Genomic DNA, 27471 nt, shown 5'->3' with positions numbered 1-27471 from the left:
CATTTGTATTGCTAAGGAGTGATAACTAGAGACACAGCGGAAGAATATTTTCTTGCTGAGGGAGCAATAGAGGCTAATTTACAGAGGAGCAGAACCAGATAGGAGACGCGGGTGGTGCTGTCCACTGAGCCACTGAGCCTCTTGGGCTCCACTGAGCCTCTTGGGCTTGCCGATCGGAAGGTTGGCAGTTCGAATTCCCGCGATAGGGTGAGCTCCCGTTGCTCGGTCCCAGCTCTTGCCAACCTAGCAGTCCAAAAGCATGTAAAAGTGCAAGTAGATAAATAGGTACTGCTCCGGTGGGAAGGTAAACGGCGTTTCCGTGCGCTGCTCTGGTTTCACCAAAAGCGGCTTTGTCATGCTGGCAACAAGACCCGGAAAAACTGTCTGCGGACAAACGTCTGCTCCCTCGGCCAGTAAAACGAGATGAGTGCCGCAACCCCAGAGTCATCTGCGGCTGGACTTAACTGCCAGGGGTCCTTTACCTTTTTATAACCAGATAGATAGCCGCTGCTGGACAATACACTTCAGACTGTAAGGGAACAATGCATGTTTGTTTGGATGCTCCTCCTCTATGATTGTGGAAGCCAGGCACCTTGACACTCCAATTTTCTTTTCCCTCAGAGGTAAGCCCCATTGTGTTCAACCTAAGTGACCTTTCTCTTTAGGGCCAGTTTGGAAAACCAGCAGAATCCGGTGGCAAATATTCTCCTAGAATGTGCCCCTTTAGGCTGTAGGTGGGGTGTGGAATACTAAGAGCTTTGTTTTGGTCCAGGAGGAGATGGCTTAACTGTATCTTGGGTTCAGATGACATGCTAAGCTGGAAGTTGGCTTAGCTGCCATGCTGAGCTAAAGTAAAAATACTGGGAAGGGGCAGAGCGAGTGTTAAGCTCCTCTCAGGGAGCCATCAGATTTGCAGTCTGGTAAGCCATCGTTTGACTTGCTCTGACACTCCTCTGTCAAGAGAAGTGTCTGTGAACAAATGCAGCTCTGTAATACTTTGTTCAGACCACTGGTCCTATCTATCCCAGAAGCTACTCTGAGTAGCTGAAACTCTTCAAAGTCTCTGCAAACTGTAATCCTTTCAACTGGAGATACCAGAATTTCAGCCTAGGGCTATCTCCACGCGAAGCACCCTGAGCTCTGACCCCTCCAATACAACACGTGTTTGGCACATGAACAGTCCATTCTGCAATGCGCCAAATGCACGTATCTTGTATGCATGGAGACTGCGAGCCATATAATTGCAAATTCTGAAATGGCAGGGTTCTGACTATGTGGGCCACCGTGTGCATGGTCTCTGTGAGCAGTGGGTGAAGTTGGACCCTGCACACACATTCGCTGTACACACAGAGGATCTGATCTAACACCGGCAAACAGTAAATGGATCAATTCAATCTGCATTTGAGCACTGGTATTGTAATAGTCAGATGCATACACAGTTGAAAGGCTGCAAAAGAAGTGATAGTTGTCAGGGATGTCGTAACTTAGCAGTAGGGAACTTCCAGACCAGGATCTTCGTTAGATGCTCCAGTCCTCCCCATTTGACCAGCGAGGTGATTTCATCCAAGGCAAGCCATGCCCACCTTCCTCACACATGGCACCATCAGCTGTACTCATTGGTGGGGACTGCAAAGAACAATGTTTTTGCCTGCATGATTTGGGTCAGGGCTGCCCACCAGCCAAACTTGGTCCACAGGGGAACGGGAGATAATGATGTGGATCCAATCCAGAACCCCAGCCATGGCTGACAATCTCCAACACAATTTCCCATTTGTACCGTAAGCTGCCCTTTGCTGCTCCCAATGAAACCAAACCAAACAAAGTTAGACCTGTAATTGTGTGCTGTATGAACCTGGCTAAAGGAACTCAACATGCCCAGTTTGCTTTTTCATGATACTGGAAGAAATTTTCAAGCTGGGGTCATGGGAAGCTCCAATTTCCCATACAAGGTTTGCTGGTGTAAATAATAATAATAATAATAATAATAATAATAATAATAATAATAATGTAAAGGTTTTTTAAAAAAACCTAAGTCACCAAAGTGAGAGCTGGACCATAAAGAAGGCTGATCGCCGAAGAATTGATGCTTTTGAATTATGGTGCTGGAGGAGACTCTTGAGAGTCCCATGGACTGCAAGAAGATCAAACCTATCCATTCTCAAAGAAATCAGCCCTGAGTGCTCACTAGAAGGACAGATCCTGAAGTTGAGGCTCCAGTACTTTGGCCACCTCATGAGAAGAGAAGACTCCCTGGAAAAGACCCTGATGTTGGGAAAGATGGAGGGCACAAGGAGAAGGGGACGACAGAGGATGAGATGGTTGGACAGTGTTCTCGAAGCTACTAACATGAGTTTGGCCAAACTGCGAGAGGCAGTGAAGGATAGGCGTGCCTGGCGTGCTCTGGTCCATGGGGTCACGAAGAGTCGGACACGACTGAACGACTGAACAACAACAAGTCACCAAGCTTTGAAATGTACCTTGAAGATGAGTTCCGGGCTTTTAGCTGCCACTTCTTCTATATCAACCCCACCTTGTGGGCTACCAACCAGAACAGGTCCATTGCAAGCTCGATCCATTAATATTGCAAAGTAAGTTTCTCTTGAAATGTCTAGTGCTTCTGCCACCATGACCTGCAAAGTACAATTTGGCAATGTATTATTAGCACGTCTTTGCTGGCAATATCCAACGGAGACAGTATTTCGTTAGCTGCGTTGGAAATTCAGGCTTCCGAGTGAGGAAGTGGCCGTTATTCAGAGAGAACACATTGTACTGTAATAAATGTGCACTGGAGTTCGACTCACATTCTTGAATCCATCATTGATTTCTCTCGTCACGGAAGAAATCAATGACTTCATTAGGGCATTGGTATCATACAGTTCCTTTCCATTTCATTTCCCCCGGGATTATGGAAATAACCCACAATGGAGATGAGAGAACACGAGAGGAGAAACTACCACAAACTAAGGAGGGACATTTTCACAAGTTATTAGAAACGAATGTAGGAACAGTATACTTACCTTGGTCCTATTAGCAAGCCCTTACATCAAAGGAAATAAAAGTAAGAGACAAATTTAAAAGGGGCAGTTTTAACTTTGTCCAAAGCTGAGAATGATGAGAGAATTATCTTACATCTTCTTCTCTTAGAAACCTGAGGGTTCCCTGTGCGAGGTAGGTTAGGTTGAGAAACAAGTGACTGGTCCGATGTCTCCCAGTGAGGTATTTATGGCTGAGCAGGGCTATGAATGAACCCAAATGGCAGTGTTTTGTTGATATCCCATATATCTATTTTTGCTATTTTCCCATTTCTGAACATATCTCTCTCCCCTTCTTCCCCCACCACTTAACAAGGCCTTTTTTGCAGCCGGAACCTGCCGGAACCCAGTTCCGGCACCTCTCAGGTGGGCATCATTGCCATTATAAGAGAACAAGGGAGGTGTTTGTGGTGAGTTCTGGCACTTCTTTTTCTTGAAAAATAGCACTGCATGTATCCCTCTTTTTATCTATAGTTCGTACCCCCTTCCTTCCTTCCTTCTTTCTTTCCTTCCTTCCTAAACCAAAAAAGCACACAACCATTTTTTTAAAGCCTTGGCATTTGAAGAAATTAATACAAATACAGTATGCTCTAATTTACAGCAGTAATTCAGGTACAGATTTCTGAGTAGCTCTGAACAGAATTCAAATCTTTAAAAATATAATAACAACAATTGCAATAATAATAATAATAATAATAATAATAATAATAATAATAATAATAATAATAATTATTATTATTATTATTTATGCATGACACTACATGTGGGATTTAAAGCTGTCAGTCAAGTCCAACATTCCGAGAGAGGACTAACTGCCTCTGTGTGGCAGGCAGTTTTGTCAGTTGGTTGGTTGTTCGGTTGCTGCAAGGAGTGCTAACTGGTACCTGCTCAGATGCAGTCTTCTCATGACTCACTGCTATCTAGTATATAGTTTAGCTGTTATGTAACCTAAGCCTGCCTTCAGGAACAACTCTGTAAACCTGAATGAATCTGATAGTAAAATAGTTTATGTTAATATGATTCAGATTCATGTGTGTTTTCTTTAAGAGGGACAGAAAGGGATTATCAACCAGGAAGGTATAGTTATTGATAGGACTCAAATGAGTTAGCAACCTGCTTGTCGCTGCATAAACCCAAACAGGGGATCGTTTAAACTCTGCTAAATTATATAAACGTTCCCACACTGCATATATCCATTTGTCCCTTGCAACCCTCCTCTGCTGTGTTATCAGTAAGTGACCACTTATGATGGCTCTGTTCTACTTCAGTATGCCTCTGAATGCTAGTTACTAGAAATCACATGTGAAGAGAATGTTGTTGCACTCAGTTCCTTCTTTGGGGCTTCCCATAAGCAACTGGTTGGTCACTGTGAGAAGAGGATGGTGGGCAAGATGGGCAATTGGCCTGATCCAGAAGAGATCTTCTTAGGCTCTTATACAGGCTTGCGGTGGTCTGCTTCACCACACTATGCTGTTTGGATATAACTGGCCTGTGGCATGCAATGTTCAGCCAGCTCATAACCAGCATTTCTGTACTGGTCCCTCTTACTCTGCGGTTGCACATAGACAGGCCCTGCTCATGGGCTTCCTAGAGGTATCTAGTTGGCCAGGGTGGAAAACAGGAATCTGGACTTCAGAGGCCTTTGATCTGATCCATATCAAAGGTCCCTGAATGGCTTAGTTGTCGAACAAATCGGCTCCCGAACACCGCAAACTCAGAAGTAAGTGTTCCGGTTTGCGAATGTTTTTCAGAAGCCGAACGTCTGACGTAGCTTCCAGGGCTTCCGACTGACTGCAGGAAGCTCCTGCAGCCAATAGGAAGCCACGCCTTGGTTTTCGAACGGTTTCAGGAGTCAAACGGACTCCCAGAATGGATTAAGTTTGAGAACCAAGGTACCACTGTAATGCCTTATGTTATTCTCCTAATGCTTTGAGAAGAGGTGGAAACTCAGCATTCTAATCTAAATGCCAACATATCCCTTCCCCTCAGTTGCTTTTGAAAGTCAAACAGCCTTCGACTCAATATATACCCTAGATTAAGGAATAAAGAGGGCATGAAAATGCATTTTTAGTGGCTGCCCCACGTTGACGGCACTTCCACCTCTTAGAAATCTTAGCATCTTTCAGGAGCTCTACAAGATATATCCGTGTAGACTGGCTTTTGTGAATGCTCTTTTACCTTGCACTATTATTATTTCTGCTCCAAGCCTTCAAGATGAGGACCGCTATGAATTTAAATGAATGAATGGAATCCTGTATTTAGAACCCATTACTGAGAGGTTGTGTAATATCTTCCAAGGATCTACCATGACATTGAAGTCTTTTTTTTTTAAATAATCACCCAGATCTTTAATTCAAACTTTAATAAAGTTAATTCCCTTATTGCTCGGAGAAAAGGGACAGGTAGTGAGTTGTGATAAACGGAAACTGTCTTTGCAGATAACCAGGTTCTCCAAATGCCATGAGGCCGTAAGAGAATTTTATGTAAACCTATAAAATAGCTGCCAACTTCTGAAGGAGCCGAGGGGAGTGCTGTTTATTTAAGACAGATTGATCTTGCACCAACATATTAAGCATTACTTCAGGGAAAGGAAAGTCTTTACCTTCTAAAGCTCATTTGTTGATAAGGACATCATCTGTACTCAGGACATAAACCACAATGTTCCTAGTTCCTCCCTCCCAGCAAGCCTCAGAACTGTAGTTTCATTGGGTTGCTGAGAATTCTGCATTTGTGGTTCTTACTACCACTTGCAGGATCACATCCCCAGGCTTCTGGGAGCAGGGATGGGGTGGGTATAAAACACAAGCGGCAATAGAGGTGGAGAGGAAGTAATTCCAATATTTCACAATCCTCGCTACACAGTAGAATCATAGAATCATAGAGTTGGAAGAGACCACAAGGGCCATCCAGTCCAACCCCCTGCTAAGCAGGAAACACCATCAAAGCATTCCTGACAGATGGCTGTCAAGCCTCTGCTTAAAGACCTTCAAAGAAGGAGACTCCACCACACTCCTTGGTAGCAAATTCCACTGCCGAACAGCTCTCACTGTCAGGAAGTTCTTCCTAATGTTTAGGTGGAATCTTCTTTCTTGTAGTTTGAATCCATTGCCCCGTGTCAGCTTCTCTGGAGCTGCAGAAAACAACCTTTCACCCTCCTCTATATGACATCCTTTTATATATTTGAACATGGCTGTCATATAACCCCTTAACCTTCTCTTCTCCAGGCTAAACATACCCAGCTCCCTAAGCCGTTCCTCATAAGGCATCGTTTCCAGGCCTTTGACCATTTTGGTTGCCCTCCTCTGGACACGTTCCAGCTTGTCAGTATCCTACTTGAACTGTGGTGCCCAGAACTGGACATAGTATTCCAGGTGAGGTCTGACCAGAGCAGAATATAGTGGTACTATTACCTCCCTTGATCTAGACGCTATACTCCTATTGATGCAGCCCAGAATTGCATTGGCTTTTTTATAGTGTTTGACATCTGCCAAATATGTCTAACATTTTAAAATAATTACTGCAGTGGGGGGACAATGGTCCCAAACACAACACACACACACACACACACACACACACACACACACACAATTCACGGACTACAGGGGGTTAACACAGGAGACTGTGTGCCATTTAGCACATGGCAGCTGGTGTGGCATAATGGTTAGAGGACTGGATTATGACCTGGGAGACCGGAGTTCGAATCCCTGCTCAGTCATGAAGCTTACTGGGTGACCTTGGCCCAGTCACCATCTCTTGAGCTAACCTACCTCATGGGGTTTTCATGAGGATGAAAGGGGGGAGGAGAACCCTGTGTACCACCTTGAGCTCCTTGGAAGATGAAAGTAGCATCTAAATGCAATAAGTAAACAAACAACCATGACATGCTTCTGTCCTTGTATGCTTCAAGGAAAGCTAGGAAGGTGAGATGAAAGAATGGAAGCTGTTTGTTGTGGATGAATCCACATGTGTTTGCAATGACTAGGGAGTACGCAAAATGGACTTCAAATGGGAAATAGATCGTGCTCCGTGTCTTTTGATAACAGGTCAAAGTAGTTGCTCTGATTCTTTCTTTCTGTAGTGAAATGGCCATTCCAATGAAGGAAAGCAGAGATCTACTTGTATGAGAGCCGAAGAACTTGCAATTATCTGACTCGGAGCAATGAGTTTAATCTATTGCCAAGTTCCATGAGGTGTCCGCAACAGACTTGTAACCTCTGCTCCTCATATTTATGATCATTTTAGTCTGAGCAAATGGTTTTTTTACAGCGACAGACCAAATCATTTTAGCAGCAATTCACTTTTAATGTTCCAGTTTGTATTCATCTTTCTTCAAGTATGGTTGAGAAATTAGACACAAAATTCAGATGTGTCAGCAGGACAGAAACACCCTTCTATGCCATTCAATGGACTGAATTTGCCCTCTTTGAAACGGTACCACTTTGATGGCTTATAGTTGTTAACGAGCACAGCTTTGGAGCAAATCTACATGCTTGATGTTGGTGATCATCCCACAAGCTGTGGAATGGAAAGGGGAAAAGAACTGTCCCATGACAGAAATAGGCCTGACAGCCTGTATTGAGGGCAGAAATGTTGACAAGCCAAGCTCAGACAATACACCAGTGTGAATAAGAATACGTTCTGTTTTTTCTAAGTTGCAGTGTGTTCACTTGCCTTCTGAGGTTGTCATTAAAACAAATCTTCTCTAACAATTTTTGGCCTTTGAGTCCTGTCTAGTCAATATTGTCTAGTCCATTGGGACACTTTAAAAACCTCCTTTTCAACAGCCATCTTGTGATGGCTCATAGTCATCTTGTGATCCACCAATAAATACCATTATCTTTCCCCCTCGCCATTCCCCCCCCCAGCTGATTTGGTCTCATCTCATTGCAAAAATATTCAGCGTTTGTTCCCAAATTACTTGACACTGCCTCCTACCTTAATGTCATCTGCAAATTCCATCAACATGCTTCTCCATCCCTTTCACTCACCCACACTAGTCATTAATAAAAACTGCCCACACAGTTGGGTCACTTAAACATTTTTTTTCAGCTGCGCAGGAGCTCTTGACAGATAAGCAGCTTCCACGCGGTTGGGAGAACATCAAAAGGGCACTTCAGTGCACATTCATTTGAATAATCTGTTCTAAACATACAAGGCTTTCATTTCATATTGATTTCAGAAGAAAAGCAGAAAGCCTGCTTTTCAAGCCTAACCATCTAATAATGGATGTGCGATATTTCAATTGCAAGTGAAAGAGAAACATTTTCCTGTCGGTGTACCAAAGGCCAGTTTTTAAGCAGTAACTGGAGAGATATGGGCCCTTTTTAGAGCACATGCATTTAGGAAAGATGGGCGTCATTTTCATACACCTAAAACATTCTGGCAACGATCCTGCGCACAATTATTACAGATCCAGTGAAATCAATGAGACTTCTGCACATAAAATGGAGCAGTTAACTGCCGGCTGGGATAAACATTTTAAGTCAAGAATGCTTTATTATTATCCGCTTATCGCATTTAGCATTCATTGGGCATAATCTAGTTCCTGCTTTTTCTGCTAGATCACTGCTTGTTATTAACTTCTATTTGCCAAGCCTGCCTTCACAATCTCAAGCCCTCTTCCTGATAATCCCACCATATCAAGTCCATACCAGCCCTGCACCCATCACAGCTAGATTTCCTGCGAAAAGGATGGGCAACTGTTTCATATTCCCAGATTCTCGATCTAGGGCTGAGAAAGGCCTGTCTGAGACCCTGGAGGACCGATGCTGGTCAGTGTCAACAGTACTGAGGCAGATGGACCGATTGCCTCACTCAGCACAAGACTTATTGCAATGCACCCACTAGCTTCAAGCTACACCTGACAACATTTATTATGATTTGCAGGTGGGGGACTCTCTTACCTTCTGAACTTTGACACCACCCTTCGGAGTTTGCTTCGTGGTGAGATTGTATCCAATCATCTGTTCAGCAAGCTCCCCTACCACTTTAGGACTAGAAAAGGGAGAGAGGAAGGCAAAAATCTACATTAAGATGGACGGCTTTAAAAAATCATAATATTGCTGTAATTTCCCAACTTACTCCTTGGTTAGATGCACGCCTCCTTTCAGCCCGCTGCTGAAAACACCTTTTCCTCTTCCTCCGGCCAAGATTTGAGCCTTCAACACAATTTCTGTAGCATCTGTGAAACAAAACGCAAGACATGTTGTTGTGCAATCCAAACCATGTTGTTGTGTGACCTGCCACCACTGGGACAGCCCCAAAGAGAAATGTCCTCTTTGGGTCACTACTGATCACTCCATCAGACTGCAATGAGGGCGAGGACACGTCTCCTGAGAAACTGTTTGTGGATGGGCACACACCTAGATGAGAAATGGGAGCAGACCGGGAAAGGGGGTGGAGATATGAGTTAACCTGGCTTCTAAGTACAATGCTTGGAAGCTGTGTCAGTAGGGAGAGAATGAATATATATTCATTCAATGTACAAATGTATATCCATTCAATGTACAAATGTATATTCAGTGTGATAGGTGGGTGTTAGGTGACTTTGCTATTTTATGTTTCTTTGATTTGCTGTATTTTTATTGTATTTCTCTTTTGGGTTGTTCACTGCTATGGGGCCATTTTGGTCAAAAAGTGACATACAAATTGTAACATAATACAATGTACTCTTCTACCCAGCTATTTGTTTCCCTTGCTCTTTACATTTTGCTGCTGTCCTTGTTCTACTAACCGATGGTGATTTTATAGACAGGCTGCTTAATGGTTTGAAGGATTTTAATATGAATGCATTTTGTGAACAAATTTATTGTCTGAGTCTGTTGTGCACCACTCCGAAAGGCATTTTGCCTGGTAAGTGGTCAATGATTTTTAATAAATAAATAAAAAAATTAAAATTTGTTTTTGCCTTTTTCCTAGACTGTCCTTCATCCAAAGTTTAGCAGGGTAGCGCACGCAACCAATAAAATAACATAAAATAAGAGCATCAGTTCAATAATTCAATAATTAAAACAGTACAGTGGTTTTAAACAAGCTCATCTGAGTTACAGCCCTCACTCAAATGCCTGTCTGAAATGTGTTTTCAATTGACTTTTAAATACCCTCAGTGAGGAGAACGTTGTATTTCCAAAGGGATGGAGTTCCAAATTAAGAAACTGTCGTGGAAAAGGCCCTCCCCCGGTGATATTGGGTCTTGCCCATCAATGGACCAAGGGGAGAGCCTCCCTGACAGAACACAGAGTCCTAGGGCAGAGACGAGAGAGGGAGGTTCTGTTTATAGTGGTGGACTTGCTTTGCATAGTATGGGTTTGTACACTAACATTCGTATTGGGCCTAGTAGCGAATGGGAAGCAGGTGCAGCTCCTACAAAATAGGTGAATATGGGTTCACTAGTTAGCCCCACACAAAGCACATGACAGTAGTCCAATCCTGAAGTTGCATGAGCATGAATCATTGTGGCCAAGCAACCCTAACTCAGAAGGAGCAACCAGTCTACAAATCAGCAACAAAACTGGATATTGGAGTGCCTCCAAATTGTGTGACTCCATCCAAACAGAGATTCCCACTAACACCCCCACCCCACCCCACCCAAGCTGCTACTACAAAAGAAGTGGGAGATCTAAGATTCGGCACTCCTGCATCATATCTGGCTTGTTACTGAGAATCCTAGGAGATCTATGCATACACAGGTAGAGCTTGCAACGGGACTGATGAATTAAATTGTGTGTGTGTGTGTGTGTGTTTTCCTATTATAAAAGCATAAAATTTAAGCCAGAAAAAGAAATTACATTCTCCTCTCCACACAGCTTGTAGGAGGCGTGCACTAGAAAATATCTGCTTCCCAAGCACTTATTTTTGACACGTATCACTTTGAACCTTAAATCCTTCCCCTTGATGATTTGCCGTGCATTCCAATACCCCCCACCCCCAGCTTTCCCCATCCCCAGCTTTTCTATAATTCATGCCACCCAAAAGGCAGATAACAAGGAAATTTAAATGCAACCAAAAAATAAAATAAAAAACGAATCCAGTTTTATATCTGTGTTGTCTAAGCATACAAATTATTAAGATGAATTTTAAAAAATCAGCCACTTTCCAACTGGCGATAGCAAAAGCCAGAAATTGCTCTGTCCGCTGTGATAAAACATCTATTTTGGCATTGTTAATAGACGCTACGAGCATTTAATTAGATTACTTTGAGTCGCTAACCATCCCGACAATGAAAGCCTTGTATGCACCATGATAAGTGCTGTCAATTATGACTGCGATCATTACCCTTTGTGCCACAGGCTCTTCAGGCCAAGTCAGTTGCATTCATAGCCTGCATACTGATTACTTTTTACTTGGCAACAACAAATAAGGAGAGAAGGCAGACTGAGATAGCAGGGTAAGGCGGGATGAAAGAGGTGGTTAAAACAAACAAACAAACTTCAGTGAACCTGCCAAAAGAGCATCAAAGCAGTCAAAGAACTTTCATGGCAACAAGTACGAAAGCCATAAATAAGTGTATAAGGAAAGTAAGCATAACTATGGAAAGGTTAGACCTCAAGTACTAATCAATACAGCGACTTAGCGGAACACTTTACAAACAGGTTCCTGACACCCTAGGGGAAAGTGACACGGAGTAATTTAATTCCACAGTTATTTGCCCAAGCTCTGGAAAATGAAGTAAACCAGCCAAATCTTATTTTACAGTAACTAGGCCTGATGGTTTAGTATTTACCAAGCTGATTCGCTTCTCCAGTGTCGCCGTTTCCATTTTATTTAAAGACCCGACTCTCGCAAAGCGCACCACAACCAATTCCTATTTGCCGTTGTGCTTTTCGTGTTGTCTCCTGCCTGAATTCCCAGATTGCGTTAGGAAAGAGTACCTCGCACAGGAAATTTAATTGTATCCGAAATATATACATGGTTCGACTGTCCTCGCAGGATGATGCACAAAAGAAAGGCACAGCTTCTAACAGGCTTTGTATGGAAATGAAATGAGCCCATATTCAGGAAACGACATTAAAATGGATCTCTTCAGTTAACGTCTATCATTCAGCTGCAATAAATCTGCAAATAATTCCAAGAGAGAGAAATCTTTTTCTAACTACATACTAGATGTCTCTCTTATTCCCTGCATGTATATGTATGTCTCTGTGTGAGAAAGTGGGGAAAATCCCTATACTATATTGCTATTTTTTAAAATAAAATAAAAAATCAGGTGCTGGAATTCACAATTGAATGCCTCCCTTGTTTTCTTACAATGGCAATGGTGCCGGCCTGAGAAATCCCGGAAACTGAATTCCGGTGAGCTCCAGTTGGAAAAAAAGCCCTGATTTTATGTAATTTTAGAAAGTGGCTGGTACAACTAATGTCATATCGATATTTACAACCAGGGGGTGTGCTACAGTGCAATATATTGTAGCGTTCTCAACGCTCCTTCACTTTGCAATTAAGGCCTCTCAATCAATTGCTAGTCCCGTCTTCTGGCTGATAAGACTTACTGTGAAACACATTAGTGTGTTTGTAGAGCTCCAAAGTAAAAAACAACAACAACAACAAATTAGTAAGATAAGTCAAACGCTTGTTAGAAGTGCATTGCTTTTGTAACCAATTCAGTCATTAAGTATTGTACCAGCAAATCTTAAAAATGCATTATTAGCCATGGAAAAACGTTCCTGAGAATTTATATTATATTATTACAACAGGATGATTGGCTAACCACATATATATGTGAATCTCCAGTGAATTGAAAAGAATGCTGGCCAATTATGCCCTGTAAAAAAAAATTCTACAGGGTTGGGAAAACCCTACAGGTTGAAGAAGTGTGCATGCACACGAAAGCTCATACCAAGAACAAACTCAGTTGGTCTCTAAAGTGCTACTGGAAAAAAAATTCTATTTTGTTTCTTAATATTCATGTGCAGGGAGAAAGATCTTTGGCTGCTGTGAGGAGAAAAATGCTCTTTCAGGTATGGATGCTCAACGGCAGCTACTGTCTAAACAGCTGCACAACTAGCTGTTGGTCCTCGGCAAGGGCCGGACTCTAGGTTGTAGGACCCAAAGTGGGCTGCAAACATTGCAAGGGCCACAGCAGGCAGGCGGTGAGTCCTGAAGCAGCAAACAAAGACGAGAAGGAATTGCACAGTGAGAACGAGACGGGTACTGGGAGCAGGGGCTTAAGGAAAAGGGCCCTTGTGGAGTTTGAGAGATAAGAAATGGCCCTTTGGGGGTCAGCCGGCTGAACAACACTAAGGCAGGCTGGCACTGCAGCCAAGGAACTGTCCCCCAAACAGAGAGTTCAGTCTTCCAGGTTTGCAGTGAAAGCAGAGCACTTGTGTCACAGAACATAATGCACAATGTTTGTTATGCCTCCTTTGAAAGTACGTTTGCCTGTTGTCTAATTCAGCCTTGACAACGAGAGATCTGATCTGCGCCTCATTCTTACAGTAGGCCAGGCTCCTTCCTGTCTCTGTGCAAAGGGCTGGTCTGTATTTGTCTGTCTACCCTGTGCTACACCCTAACTCAGCCCACGAGCTAAAGGTTTGAGAGAAATTTAGCCTTGGGTGCCATCATTCTAAACTCACTCGCTTTCCTAGCTCTAGTTCATTTCAATGGCAACTAGATGAAAGCAGTGCTTGTTTGGAGGATTGTGTCCAATTCCAAAGACTTGTACTCAGTCTGGGCCGACCTGTCGCAGCAAATGAATTAAATCTATACAGAGCAATTCTTTCAAGGGACAAAACCTTTGGTATTAGATTTTACAATACATCTCCTTGCGTTTTAGTGTTGTGAATACAAATTGAAGTGCTGCACCTTGAAATTGCAACAGGACTCCATACTATAATGAAAGCTTATTGTGAATCAATAAAAATTGGACCTACTTTAGCAACTATGATTGCTCTGGTCCACTGGAAACGCCTGGAGCAGAAACGAGCAGCTTGTTTTCAGCCCACTGCTGTGTCTATTTAACTGCTGGATTCCTGATCACGAAACAGTATGGTTGGGTGAGAACAGTGACTGAGGTTTTGATGTGGGATTGCTAATTTTACCTACCTACACATTGTTCTAATATTCCATTCACACTTATGGGAGTTTACAGTCTGCTGCAAGAATAGTAACAAAAATATTTTGCTCTCTACACATAAATGGTTTTCCCAGTAGTGATGTATGGAAGGGAGAGCTGGACCATAAAGAAGACTATCATCGAACAATTGATGCTTTTGAATTATGGTGCTGGAGGAGACTCTTGAGAGTCCCATGGACTGCAAGAAGATCAAACTTATCCATCCTTAAAGAAATCAGCCCTGAGTGCTCACTGGAAGGACAGATCCTGAAGTTGAGACTCCAGTACTTTGGCAACCTCATGAGAAGACTCCCTGGAAAAGACCCTGATGTTGGGAAAGATGGATGGGACAAGGAGAAGGGGACAACAGAGGATGAGATGGTTGGACATTGTTCTCGAAGTGACTGGCATGAGTTTGGCCAAACTGCGGGAGGCAGTGGAGGATAGGGGTGTCTGCGTGCTCTGGTCCATGGGGTCACGAAGAGTCGGACACGACTGAACGACTGAACAACAAAATTCCCCCTTTTGTACAGACCATACGGTAGCTAACAAAACTGAACAACATTTTTTAAAAGAGGAAGAGGGCAAACAAGTAGCTGGTTAATAATAATAATAATAATAATAATAATAATAATAATAATAGATAGCAATATTATTAAAAGGTCACTGGCTTCCATTAAAAGCTCAAGTGTGTAAGACAAACCTTTGTCTAAAACTAAAAGATCAAGTACTGGGTCCTCCATAATTTGGGCATTATCATCAAGGTGACACAAGTAACCTCAACACTTCTAAAGGTCAAAACCAACATACTGAATTGGCCCACAAACTAACTGGCAACAAGCAGAATATGTTTGTGGTGGTCCACTCCAGTTAACATCTGGTTGTCACCAGATGCTTCAGAAGTATGTCCACATATACGCAATTACACAAATCCTGCCTGGATGTTACCAGATTATAATGCACAACAAAATCAGTGGTCAAAGCCCCTACTTGTTCTATGAATACCTGCCCTCCAGCCATCTCCAGGCTTGGCTGTAGGGCTCGACTTGCTCATTTGACTTCAGAGCTAACGATTAATTATCTTCTCTAGTCTGTGTCTTCTATGGGTTGCCAGGCTCATCATTTGACACCTATAAGTTTCTTCCAATGAACACGCCCCTCACTTCCTGCTCCACGCCTGTTCCATCTTATTTTTAGGGCTGCAAAAGCAGCCCATGCTCTGTAAAGTTCCCCCAACACTCATTCCTGTGATAACCTATGTTATCATGCAACCTGAATTCAGCGAGTCTTGTGATTATGGGTGCCTCACTGCTACTTGTGGTTAAAAACCCTATTCTTTTTGTTGAGCCAGTGTGGTACTGTGGTTTAAAGCATTAGACTAGGGCACAGGAGAACCAGGTTCAAATCTCCATTCAGTCGTGAAGCTCACTGGGTGACTGTAGGCCAGGCACAGCTTCTCCGCCTAACCTACATCACAGGATTATTGGGAGGAAAAAACGAGGACAGGGTAGGAGGAACCAAGTACAGTCGTACCTTGGAAGTTGAACGAAATCTGTTCTGGAAGACGTTTGACTTCCAAAACGTTTGGAAACCAAAGTGCGGCTTCTGATTGGCTGCAGGAAGCTCCTGCAGCCAATCGGAAGCAGCACCAGATATTTGGCTTCCAAAAAAAATATTGAAAACCAGAACACTCACTTCTGGTTTTCGATCGTTTGGAAACCGAAACGTTTGGCAACTAAGCCGTTCAAGATCCAAGGTACGACTGTATGTCACTTTTGAGCTGCTTAGGAGAAGGCAGGATATAAATGTATTTTTTTAAAAAAAACAAACAAAGGCCCCTTTATACTCCTGGGCCCTTTATTTATATGGGCTATATTCCTAGCACAGAAATCTAGCAGGTGAACTTTTTTTTCTGGCATAGAGATCCAAGCCTCTATGCAGAAGAAAAACCTCCTCTGCTGTTATAGGCAGGGGACTGGAGCCAGAATAAAGGATGGCAACCTAACCTGGGAGCTGATGACCCTTCAAGTCACAGAGAGATTGCAGCACCGATAATATTCCGAGAGGAAGTGACAACTCTTTTCCTCTCCCCTGCTCCCCTTCCAATGAAGAAGATCCAGAATGGTGGCCAAGACAGCTGCATGCAAAAGCAGCCTCTGCTTTTTTATAAAGATAGCACTCCCACAAATAACAAGTGAATAAATGAAACTGAGGTGTGAAATTGAAGTTTCTCTATAAGACAGAGATTAGCCTCCCACCCACACAAGCAGAAATCGGCAGTGTCATATTTATGTTAAATGCCTACGTAGCAACTTGCATGGTTTTTTTATTTTTAAATCGATGCCACCCACATTCTAAGCAATTCCCACTTACGTTTCATCCCCCACAGATGCAGCCAGGCCTTTCCACGCAGGTTTCCAGATCCTGCCCCATACATTCTCCCCTCCCTCGTTTCAGAACTGAAGACAGATAAATCATCTTCTTCTTTTTTATAACTCCAAACTCTTTAAAATGTTGTAGGCCTCATTAAAATCTATAATGATAAATTACCCAGTCTCTTGATCCCATCAGCTGATGTTATTAATTGTTTTCATATCTGTTATTACACACTTCACTAATATTAAAAACTGAGGAGGGGGAAGCTAGATAAACTCAACTATGGTGTACCTTGACTGCCGCTAAGTACCTCTTCTATGTGGCAAAAAGCTACGTGTGTATGGCAACCTTCTGGGGTCATGGAGTCTAGCACAGGAATGTGCTTAATTAGTTGTCTGGTATATAAAAGCCTTCTGTAAGCTGGTGCCCTGACCTATAATTCCAACAGCTCCAGCAAGCCTGGCCCCAGTAGGATATGATGTCACAACCTTGTATTAGTAATAGCTGTGGGTGAAACCAAAGAGGATATGTACAAAGGTATATGTAAGTGGCACCCACCCTGTGAAACGCCTTCCCATCAGATGCCAAGGAGATGAGTAACTATATAACCTTTAGAAGATGTCTGAAGGCAGCCCTGTATAGGAAAGCCGTTTTAATATGTAATGTTTTATTATGTTTTCATATATGTTGGAAGCTGCCCAGGGTGATTGGGGCAACCCAGTCAGATGGTTGGGGTACAAATGAAGAAGAAGAAGAAGAAGAAGAAGAAGAAGAAGAAGAAGAAGAAGAAGAAGAAGTACTCTAACAGTACTAATGCTTTCCTGAATAAGTTCAACTGTCATGGATGTGGTACCAATGATGTAAGGAACACAGTAATAAGGCAAACCTTACCAGAAGGTTCACACTGCCATCTTGCAGAGAGGGGCTCAGCAGCTGTGCTGGTGAATACTGAAGATACTGTACCAATATCTCATTTTGGGGCAAGGTACTGGAGAGTGTGGTGGCATCTCAGCTCCAGTGGTTTCTGGAGGAGACTGATTCTCTAGATCCATTTCAATCTGGTTTCATGCCAAGTTATGGGACAGAGATGGCTTTGGTTGCCTTGGTGCATGAGTGCCAATGAAGTAGGCAGCAGGAGTGTGTCCCTGTTCATTCAGCTGGACCTCTCAGAGGCTTTTGATACCATCAACCAGGGTATCCTCCAGGCCAACTTGCTGGGATAGCATTGTTTTAAAGTGGTTCTGTTCCTTCTTGGAGCAGTTAACACAGAAGGTGGTCCTGGGGGACCCTGTTTGATGCTTGGCCATTGGCCTGCGGGGTCCCTCAAGGTTCCCCTATGCTATTTAACATTTAAATGCAACTCCTTGGAGAGGTCGTCCAGAGGGTTGGGGTTTGGTTCACCAGCATGCTGATGACACCCAGCTCTATTTCTCCTTTCCACCTAAATCCAAGGACACTGTTTTAGTTCTAAACCAGTGTCCATTCTCAGTAACAGACTGGAAGAGGGTGAACAAACTGAAACTTAATCCAGACAAGTCAGATGTGCTCTCGGTCAGTCAAAAGGCAAAACGGGGAATCAAGATTCAGCCTGCACTGGATGGGATAACACGAACCCTGAAGACACATGTACTCCTGGACTCAGACCTGAGCATGGTGATGGCCATGGTTTCTGTGGTGGCCAGGAGGACATTTGCACAGTTAAAGCTAGTGCACCACTGCATCTGCTCCTTGAGATGTCTGATTTAGCAACAGTGATACATGCCTTAGTTAAATCCCATTTGTATTACTGTAATGTGTTTTACATGGGGCTACCTTTGAAAAGTGCTCAGAAACTCAGGGCTGTCTTAAGCATATGCGGCGCTAGGGTGCAAAGATCCACCCGTTACCCCCCCCCCAGTTGCCCAGTCCCAGGCGCGCAGGAGGGCAGAGCTGGCCAGCCGCCTCAGCGTCTCGCTGGCTCGGCTGCCCCCAAACTCGCGGCGCAGAGCCGCCCGCAGCAGAAGAGCCCACTGACGGGTGTGCTCTTCCCTGGATTCAACTCTTGGGGCCCAGACTCTCGGCCTGGTGCCCCTGTCAGCCCGGTGCCCAGGTGTTCCACACTCCTAGCACCTATGGGTAAGATGGTCCTGCAGAAACTTTAGCAGGCTCAAAGAGCTGTAGCCAGATTGTTGACTGGAGCTGGTTATCGGGAGCATACAACTCCCTTATTAGAACAGCTCTACAGGCTGCTGATCTGTTTCCAGGCACAATTCAAAGTGCTAGTTGTGGCCTATAATGTCATACATGCCTTAGGTCCAAGCTATATGAGATTGCTACCTGAAAAACCTCCCCAGGTATTAAGATATTTGCGGGAGGCCCCTCTTTCGGTCTTGTTGTTTTGTGGTTTGGGATAATACTCATTTGTGTCAAGCCAAACTCCAGTGATTGGGGTACAGATTCCCATCAATGCAAGAGCTTTTTCCCTCCCTCCCCCCCAAAATATGTTCTTGGGATTCTCCCAACCTTCCAGAGCAGGTGTGGGGTGGACATAGGGTATGTGCAGGGGGAAGAAAGTCCTGTTGCAGAAGCAGAAATCCTTGCACTAATGAGAGACATTAGCTGAATGCCACCCTTTGCCTCCAACCTTAGCTATGCCTGCTCAGAAGAAGAAGAAGAAGAAGAGTTTGGATTTGATATCTCGCTTTTCACTACCCGAAGGAGTTTCAAAGCGGCTAACATTCTCCTTTCCCTTCCTCCCCCACCACAAACACTCTGTGAGGTGAGTGGGGCTGAGAGACTTCAAAGAAGTGTGACTAGCCCAAGGTCACCCAGCAGCTGCATGTGGAGGAGTGGAGACACGAACCCGGTTCCCCAGATTACGAGTCTACCGCTCTTAACCACTACACCACACTGGCTCTCAACCACAGTACTGCTACTAAACTAATTTTAATGGTGGTCACCATAATATCCTTGTCGCATTGAAACTCACCTGCACATAAAGCATTTAGGTTCCGGCAAGAGATGTGATAAACAGGTTAAGGTGCTATGATCAGCCACCATTGGAGGCTATGGTGGGCCCAATTCAGCACAGCAATCATGCTTGAGAAAACGTGTAAGCCAGTCCCCTATGTCTACCCATAACAGCTACATGAGCAGACAAAGGGAAGTCACACAGGAGGTATTCCCCGCCTTCCTTCCTTCGTTTTTTTTTTTTTAAAAATTATTATTATTATTAATGCAGGTAAACGTTAGCAGCAAAAGATTGCTCAGCTGTGTCTTCAGATTCATAATAGCATTTATTATCATGCAGCTTGGAGGATAACTTCTTTATGCATCATGAAGTAGGCAGTGTTGAAATCAAGTAGTCATTAAGAACGAAATACACAGCTCTTGCCCCTAGCAGCAACAATATGCACACCTGTGCTCCTGGACTGATTTCTTTCTTCTTTTTGTAATGATGGCAGAACAGAGCTGGGAGGTGGGAGGGGGAGAGGGAACCTTTACTTTTTAGCCTGCTTCTTTATGCATGGCTGAACTGCGGAATTCACGGTGGGAATTTTTATTTATCTCCAACTCCAGAAAATGAAGAATTAGAATAGCTTTGTGAATATACATTCTTTTCTCTCTCTCTTTTATTTTTAAAATAAAAATAAGTTTTCCTTAAGAAAGCATATGCCTGAGAGAGCACTTGGGCCCTACTGTGGGAATGGCAAAGCATAACTGAGGCTATAATCCAACACACACCAAGTCCCATGGATGACAATGGGGTTAGCTTCCGAGGAGACATGCATTGGATTGCAATGGGAACTTCTTACCCATGGCAGACAAGCTTGGGAGCTCCGGTGGCCAGAAGCCTCTCATCATAGTCCAAGCGAGCAGAATAGACCACATTGCAAAAGCTACTGCTATGTAATAAATCAACACACACCAATAGATTGGGGCAGGTGCACTTTGTGAGTCAAGGGCCCCAAGCCACCCTCAAATAAAACACAATTCACACAGAATTATTATTTAAGGTTTTTGGCATAATTTTTTGGCCACAACTTTATTGATTACAGAATGTGAGTGGTTGCTTAGGCACTGGTTCGCGACTATCTGTTCCCACCTAGAGGTAGGAACAGAACTGACATCTGCAAGCCTACGAAAGTCAACAAAGGAAAACGTTTTGGGGAGAGAATAGAGCTGGGTGCCAGGCCCTCACCTCTCCCCAAATGCTCCCAGGGGCTCTTGCGTGGCCCTAGCCCCTTGACAGGGGTTCGGACAAGAGCATGTGAGTTCTGAGAAGGGATTTGAAAGTAAGAGAGGTGCCATTGTGAAGGTGTTCTGGAGGACAGTCCAAATTGCACGGGCCAGGAAAGAAGGATAGAGGGGGTTAGTTTGGAGGAGGAGGAGGAGGAGATTACACTGTTTTCAGACTTGAATTCCAAACCTGGATAGTTTCCCCACCAGCAGGAGAAAAAAAACTACAACAGAATACATTGAATCCAACAAACAAATGTTCTATAGAGAGAAATCTGCTTATATGAACAACACAGGAGGAGGTAGAAGACAGGGCAACGTTCAAGTAAAGATGTTGTCATCACCTGCCTGGCTCTTTCACACAGGGCAGGTGACGACCCCCCCCCCCCCAAAAAAAATCACCTGTAGAGTCTTGGCATCCATTTGATAGATGTGAGCAGTCAAATATGAGACACAGGAAGGATGGAGCCCATCTCTGTGCAAATAGATTTGTGTACTATTCAAGTCTTCTTTGGATGATCTAAACAGAACTAAATTGGCTCGCTGTCCTTGTGCTGACCTTTCTGCTTAGGGGCAAATTTCACACACAGACACACGGAGAGCAAAAAAATAAATAAAAGAAATAAAAATGAAAGGGATGGGGGGGAGTGGAAATCTGACGGGAATTCGTTATGATGTTTCTTTTTTGTGCAGTGAAGGCTGAGTAATTGGAAATTGCTGGTCAAAAGCTTATTTTCATGTCTAATGCCATCGAGAATCGAGGGAACACAGTTCACCCAAGCTGCAGAGGGACACTCCTGATAGATGCCACTGCTTATAGATGCATGGGCTATATTCAAAAGGAGGAAAACAAAACAAAGAGGGGGTGGGGAACTGCAGACTAATTACATACAGAAACACCGCAGAAGGAAAGTGAGGCATGTATTTATTTTTGAATGCGTCTTACTGCCCTGTTTATTGAAGGGTGTGAGGGGAATCTGCCAAGAGTTTTTATTTGCTAGCACTCACAGCTTTGAGCTCCCCCGCTTCACCACTGAAAAGTGACTGCATTAAACAGTACGAGAGAGAGAGAGAGAGAGAGAGAGAGAGAGAGAGAGAGAGGGAGAGATATTATGGCCCTGAGGCAACTGGTACATATTAACTACTGCAAAGAGATGAAGTCTCCTCAGAAGCAGACAGCACCATTTTATAATTTAATATACACCAGAACAAATAATAAACTGAGCACAACATACAAATTTTGAGCCCATCTCCAAAAACTGTTTTAAAACAAAAGACAGCTTTGAGGAGAGCATTCGGGTGGACATAATGGGTACATGACAGGTATTCATTATTGTTTACCTGTAACTTAAATGCCTAGTTCTATTTTTTAAAAAGGAGAGTTTCATGCAAATAGATCATTAGAAATGTTAAGAAGAAGGTTAGGTTAGAACTCTTCTCCTTTATATCCAAGCTGGGTTCAAACATAAAACAAAACCATGGTTTGCTTTAGCGTCTGAAATCGATTAAGTCCACAAATTGTGGTTTGATTTGGTGCTGTTTGGGAATCTGATGCTGCGGTTTGAAACTGGTTTGACACTACAGTTTGTGATAACTATGTTTTGCTGCTATTTTGGAGTTCAGATTTCACTGACAAACCATGGTTACACAAAACTGCTCCATCTCAACAGGCTGCTTCACCATAGAGATGGGAGCAAACTGACAATGCTAAGCGCTGAGCAGATGGGGAAAACCAGGAAAACAACTCAAAACTATGGCTTTCCTGTTTTACACAAGGAAGCTCAAGTAAGGTGTAAGTTCTTAACTGAGGTTGGCAAAAGCCATGGTTTTCTGTTACACCTGAACTCAACCCCACAAAGTGCAGAGAAATCATCTTGTAAGGAGGACCATTCAATCATGGCTGCCCCAATCTCCTGTATGAAGTGCAATTTGAAAATTGTTACTACAAACACATCCCATCTCTTGTAATGCTATCCATTTTGCTAAGTAAATAAGTATCACACCTTTATTTTAAACATATAATTACTAAACTTCTGAATTATTCCTTAGAAGCTCCAAATTTTTAGGCTGAAAAAGGGGGGAAAGGCAAATTATTGACACCTAAGATGTCCGCAAACGAGAGGCTTGCAACATAAACCCTTGCAGTGCTGGAGACAGACAGTCAGGTCGTGCATCCATAGCAGTGACCAGAGGAGGAATGACCACCGGAAGAAGCACAAAGAGAAGAAACACCATTGGTGCATCTGCAGCAGCTCAACCAGACGCCTTTATGTGCCCCAGCTGCAGCAAAACATGCCTCTCCCATATTGATCTCCACAGCCATAGCCGGCGCTGTAATTCTCCAATGGTTTTACTTCACCACCAAGGGCGCACTCCTCCATTGCCTCCCAAGACAGATGGATGCCAGCAATAGCTGATGAGCCCCTAAGCTAATGAGCAGAAGGGATCCCCACAACCTTCAATCTTAGGAACTGGGAACCTGCCATCAGACTCTCTCCAGTCGCAGCCGTCTGCAAGAGTTGGCCTATCCTCTCACAAATGTGTTTGCACAGACCTTGGAACATGTTCCCGAGCAGTGTGACTCGTGGAAGATAAACAGTAGTGGTTGAAAACTACCAGTCAATCTCCAGGATCCCAAATGATAAGGGGCTTATTTTAGGAAGCTAATGATTGAGGGTATGGGAAGAGAGATAAGCAGGACACAATATAAAAAAGGAATATAAATTCAACATCTAGCAAGTCTAACAGTCTGAGCAAGCTGCCAAGTTCCACTTACATGCCAGACGTATTAAACTAGCAAACCAAAAGATTACCTCATCTATATCTTGTTTGACACTGAGGTGGACAGGCAGAAGCCGAACCGATGGGGAATCTGGATCAACATGAGGTAGAGCACATAAGTCTTCAGAGATGGGGATGTGAGGGTGATTATCACTGCCCAGAGTAGGAAAGAGGTACAAACTGGAAGGATCTCTGTAAGTTCCTGTCAGACATATTAAACTGAAGAGAAAATACTAACGTTTGGCAGCCCTGACTGGGACTGAAGGGAATTGTAGTCCGAAAAATCTGGAGGGCACTAGTTTGAGACTGGCTGTGCTGTTGTGTATTAGAAGTATAGATGGTTGAGATGTGTCTATTCCATATTTGAGCAAAGGAGTCTTTGCTCTAAGGCAGTGGCTCTCCAAGTATTTCTCCCCATGGAACACTTCACAATTGCTGAGGGTCCAGGCAGACCACTTCATGATATTTTCCTGACTGCAGTAGCAACTGTTAGATGATGCATGGATTCTGGTTATATGTTTATTGTTTCTTTGTTGTCTTGTGTTGTATTTTATTGCATTATAATTTGAATTCCACAGAATTCTTTAGAATTGAAATTGTAAGTGTTCTTTACAAACGTGCCACGGAGAACCCTTGCTCAAAGGAAATCAGCAACCGCGAGAAAAGAATTCTCACAGCTTGAGTCAGCTAAGGGACACTGTAATGCATTCACAATTTTCTGCAAGGTGCAAGGGAATGGAGGAAGAGAAATATATATATATATATATATATATATATATATATATATATATAACATTCAATGGCAGGCAGCGTACAAATTAAAATAAATAATCAACAAAGTATTAATTCCAAAAGAATGCTGAAGTCTTGCTAGCTCTTTAACAATACTACATCTTGTATTTTTTTTATATAAAAAGCCACATTTTTATAGCACAGATGTCAGCCTTAAAACACTCATATGTTGTTGAATTTATTCTAGAACCACACAGCTACAGAATGCTAAATAAAGATGAGAGATAGGAACACCTTATGGACTCCAGTTATAAGAGCTGCTTAAATATTTGTAAGCATTTAGCATAAAACAATAAGAGACTTCAAATGATCTTGTACACAAGCCCACTACATCCGAGTGATATTTCAGCATCAAACATACACACACACACACACACACACACACATCACGGTTGGTCACAAAGTATCTGCAATTCACTGGTTGGCCACTGACTTCCAAATACAGTCATATCTTGGATCCCGAATGCCCTGGAACTCGGATGTTTTTGCTCCCGAACACTGCAAACCCGGAAGTGATTGTTCAGGTTTGCAAACGTTCTTTTGGAACCCGAACGTCCAACGGGGCTTCCGCAGCTTCTGATTGGCTGAAGGAGCTTCCTGCATCCAATTAGAAGCAGTGATTTGGTTTCTGAACGTTTTGGAAGTCAAACGGACTTCTGGAATGGATTCCGTTTCGACTTCCAAGGTACGACTGTAGTTGAAAGAATGCTATCACAGGAAAACAAACCTTGGTCTGATTGAGCAGGGCAAACCTGATGTTTGTTTACGCTGAGTGCCTTCTCAAGATCACTTGACCAGTTTAATTATGCCTTAAATGCAAAGTTCATAAACTTTATAAAGCTAAACACATATTGATTATTCAAGGGAATTCTAGTGAGGGAAACACAAAGCAGACTGCATGAGAGAAGCCAGCCCAATTCTCCCTGCACACCAGCCTTCCTTACTTGTGGTGCCTTCCAGATCTTTTGGACTACGATTCCCATCAGCCCTAGCCATTGTAGCCAGTGGTCTGGGATGATGGGGAGTTGTAGGCCAGAACTTTTATAGGGCACCAGGTTGGGGAAGCTGATATACAGGACCTAATGGGCTAGCATCTCAGCCTTTGCAGACTACATACCACTGTGTTTTCAGTCCTCAGCTTCAAAGGAAATACTGATGAATTTAGTCAAAGCTGCTGAAAGGGTTTTTTGTGATGTGTGCACAGTTAATTGCAAAGCACTACTTTGGATAGAAATGGTATCTACCTTGTAGACTCTCTTTCTTGACCTTTACTCCCCATGTGTGTCAGATTTCCTATGCGGCTTTATAAATAGTGGCTTGTTATCATAAACAATTACATCACACAGTGTACGAAGGCACCCTACAAGCTGCCAGCTTTATTAAGTTAATAATAGATTTCAAAGTGTGAATCCTAATTAATTTCATTTTCCATACGCACACAAAGCTCCATGGGAAGCCAAAATTATAGAGTAGCCATATGGTGCCTCATAAGTAATAATTAAAACTAATTTCCTAATCTTCACATGGTAAAGGGGGAAAAATACAAATAGTTTTCAGACAATGGAGAAAATGAAACTTTGGTGGTCATAACTTCAGTCATCTTGCAGAGAGGGAATCTTGCCTTTCCCCATTTATTTATTTTTTGACTTGTGCCGCCAGCCAACTTCGGAAGTTGATAAAATAAACAGCTGCTCTGATTCTGACAATGTGAGCTGGTGATCTAAGAGAACTTAAAAGATCAAAGGCATTAGGCACAATTCAGAGAAAAAGGTCATAAAAACATGGGAAGAACATAGGAAGAGCCAGCTGGATCATGGCAACTGGCCTATCTGGTCCCATCATCCTGTTCCCACAGTGGCCAACCAGATAGCCGTGGGAAACTAGCAAGCAGGATTCTCCCCTCCTGTGGTTTCCTCTGACTGGTATTCATTAGCACTGCTGCCTCCAACTGTGGCTAGCAGCCATTGATCGCCCTCTCCCCCATCAATTTGTCTAATCATCTTTTAAAGCCACCTAGGTTGGTAGTGGGACAGGGGTGGCGCTGTGGGTTAAACCACAGAGCCTAGGGCTTGCCGATCAGAAGGTCGGTGGTTCGAATCGCCGCAACAGGGTGAGCTCCCGTTGCTTGGTCCCTGCTCCTGCCAACCTAGCAGTTCGAAAGCACATCAAAGTGCAAGTAGATAAATAGGTACCGCTCCGGTGGGAAGGTAAATGGCGTTTCCGTGAACTGCTCTGGTTCACCAGAAGTGGCTTTGTGGTGCTGGCCACATGACCCAGAAGCTGTACGCTGGCTCCCTCGGCCAATAAAGCGAGATGAACACCGCAACCCCAGAGTCGTCCGCAACTGGACCTAATGGTCAGGGGTCCCTTTACCTTTTTAGGTTGGTAGCACCAGGACTTCAGTGCTTATCCAGAGGGTGTTCATATGAATAACTCTCACTTGTTGCTAAGGGAGCAGGGTCATGCCCAGCTTCCAACCCTACAACACAAGAGCAGCCATGCCACTCACCTGTTGCACATTGGAAGAGTGTACCAATATACATGCATAGACATCCTCCATGTGGGGGAGATCCTCACTGGGTCTTCTGAATGTGTAGATCAGTGTTTCCCAAACTTGGGTCTCCATCTCCTTTTTGGACTACAATTCACATCATCACTGGCCACTGGTCCTGCTATTCAGAGAAGATTGGAGTTGCAGTCCAAAAACAGCTGGAAACCCAAGTTTGGGAAATGCAGATGTAGATGTTGATAGAGTGGCCGCCACTCCCCACATCAAAGCTTGAAGGACAATCTTTATATGTCATAAAACTTGCATCATTCTTGCATTTTGCCCAAGGAAAACAAGCATGCTCCTGTCATGCAACACAGTAAGTCAGATATTAGTTTGTACAGTAAGTGTGATATATACTCATGAGTTGATGGCACTACACTTCTATTATTACAACTTTTAATGTAATCAATCATGAGCTGGATGAACGAGTGAATGCTGGAATGAATATTATCTCTGCTTAAACTGCTGGAAGCTGTAAATGGCTATCTCAAATAAACCAGCCTTTGCCACTGAAAAACCAAGATGTGAGCTACCTTCCTTGGAAGTTACGAATTAGTATAGTATGAATTGGGTGAAATCACGCAGTCAGGGAAGTGGTCTTCCAGAAATGGCAACAGCATCCTGTTAAGGCCAGAGATCCCTGTACTCATGATGTCAACATGTTTGTCATT

The 27471-nt window shown here is 43.4% G+C and overlaps 1 protein-coding gene across 1 annotated transcript in view; it reads right to left on the bottom strand.

Annotated features, from left to right (window-relative positions):
* The window catches only part of SUCLG2 (succinate-CoA ligase GDP-forming subunit beta), a 190418-nt gene that overhangs the window by 83629 nt on the left and 79318 nt on the right, over positions 1-27471 (bottom strand). Inside the window, exons 3-5 of the mRNA XM_033141256.1 lie at positions 9114-9213; positions 8936-9026; positions 2478-2630 (exon numbers count right to left, since the gene is read on the bottom strand). Of these exons, the coding sequence (XP_032997147.1) occupies positions 2478-2630; positions 8936-9026; positions 9114-9213 (344 nt within the window). The remainder of the gene's footprint in view (positions 1-2477; positions 2631-8935; positions 9027-9113; positions 9214-27471) is intronic.

This window comes from Lacerta agilis, chromosome 2 (genome assembly GCF_009819535.1).
Source record: "Lacerta agilis isolate rLacAgi1 chromosome 2, rLacAgi1.pri, whole genome shotgun sequence".
In the NCBI taxonomy this organism is placed as follows: domain Eukaryota; kingdom Metazoa; phylum Chordata; class Lepidosauria; order Squamata; family Lacertidae; genus Lacerta; species Lacerta agilis.
Note: the sequence above shows the minus strand (reverse complement) of the source record. Positions and strands in the feature narration are given on the sequence as shown.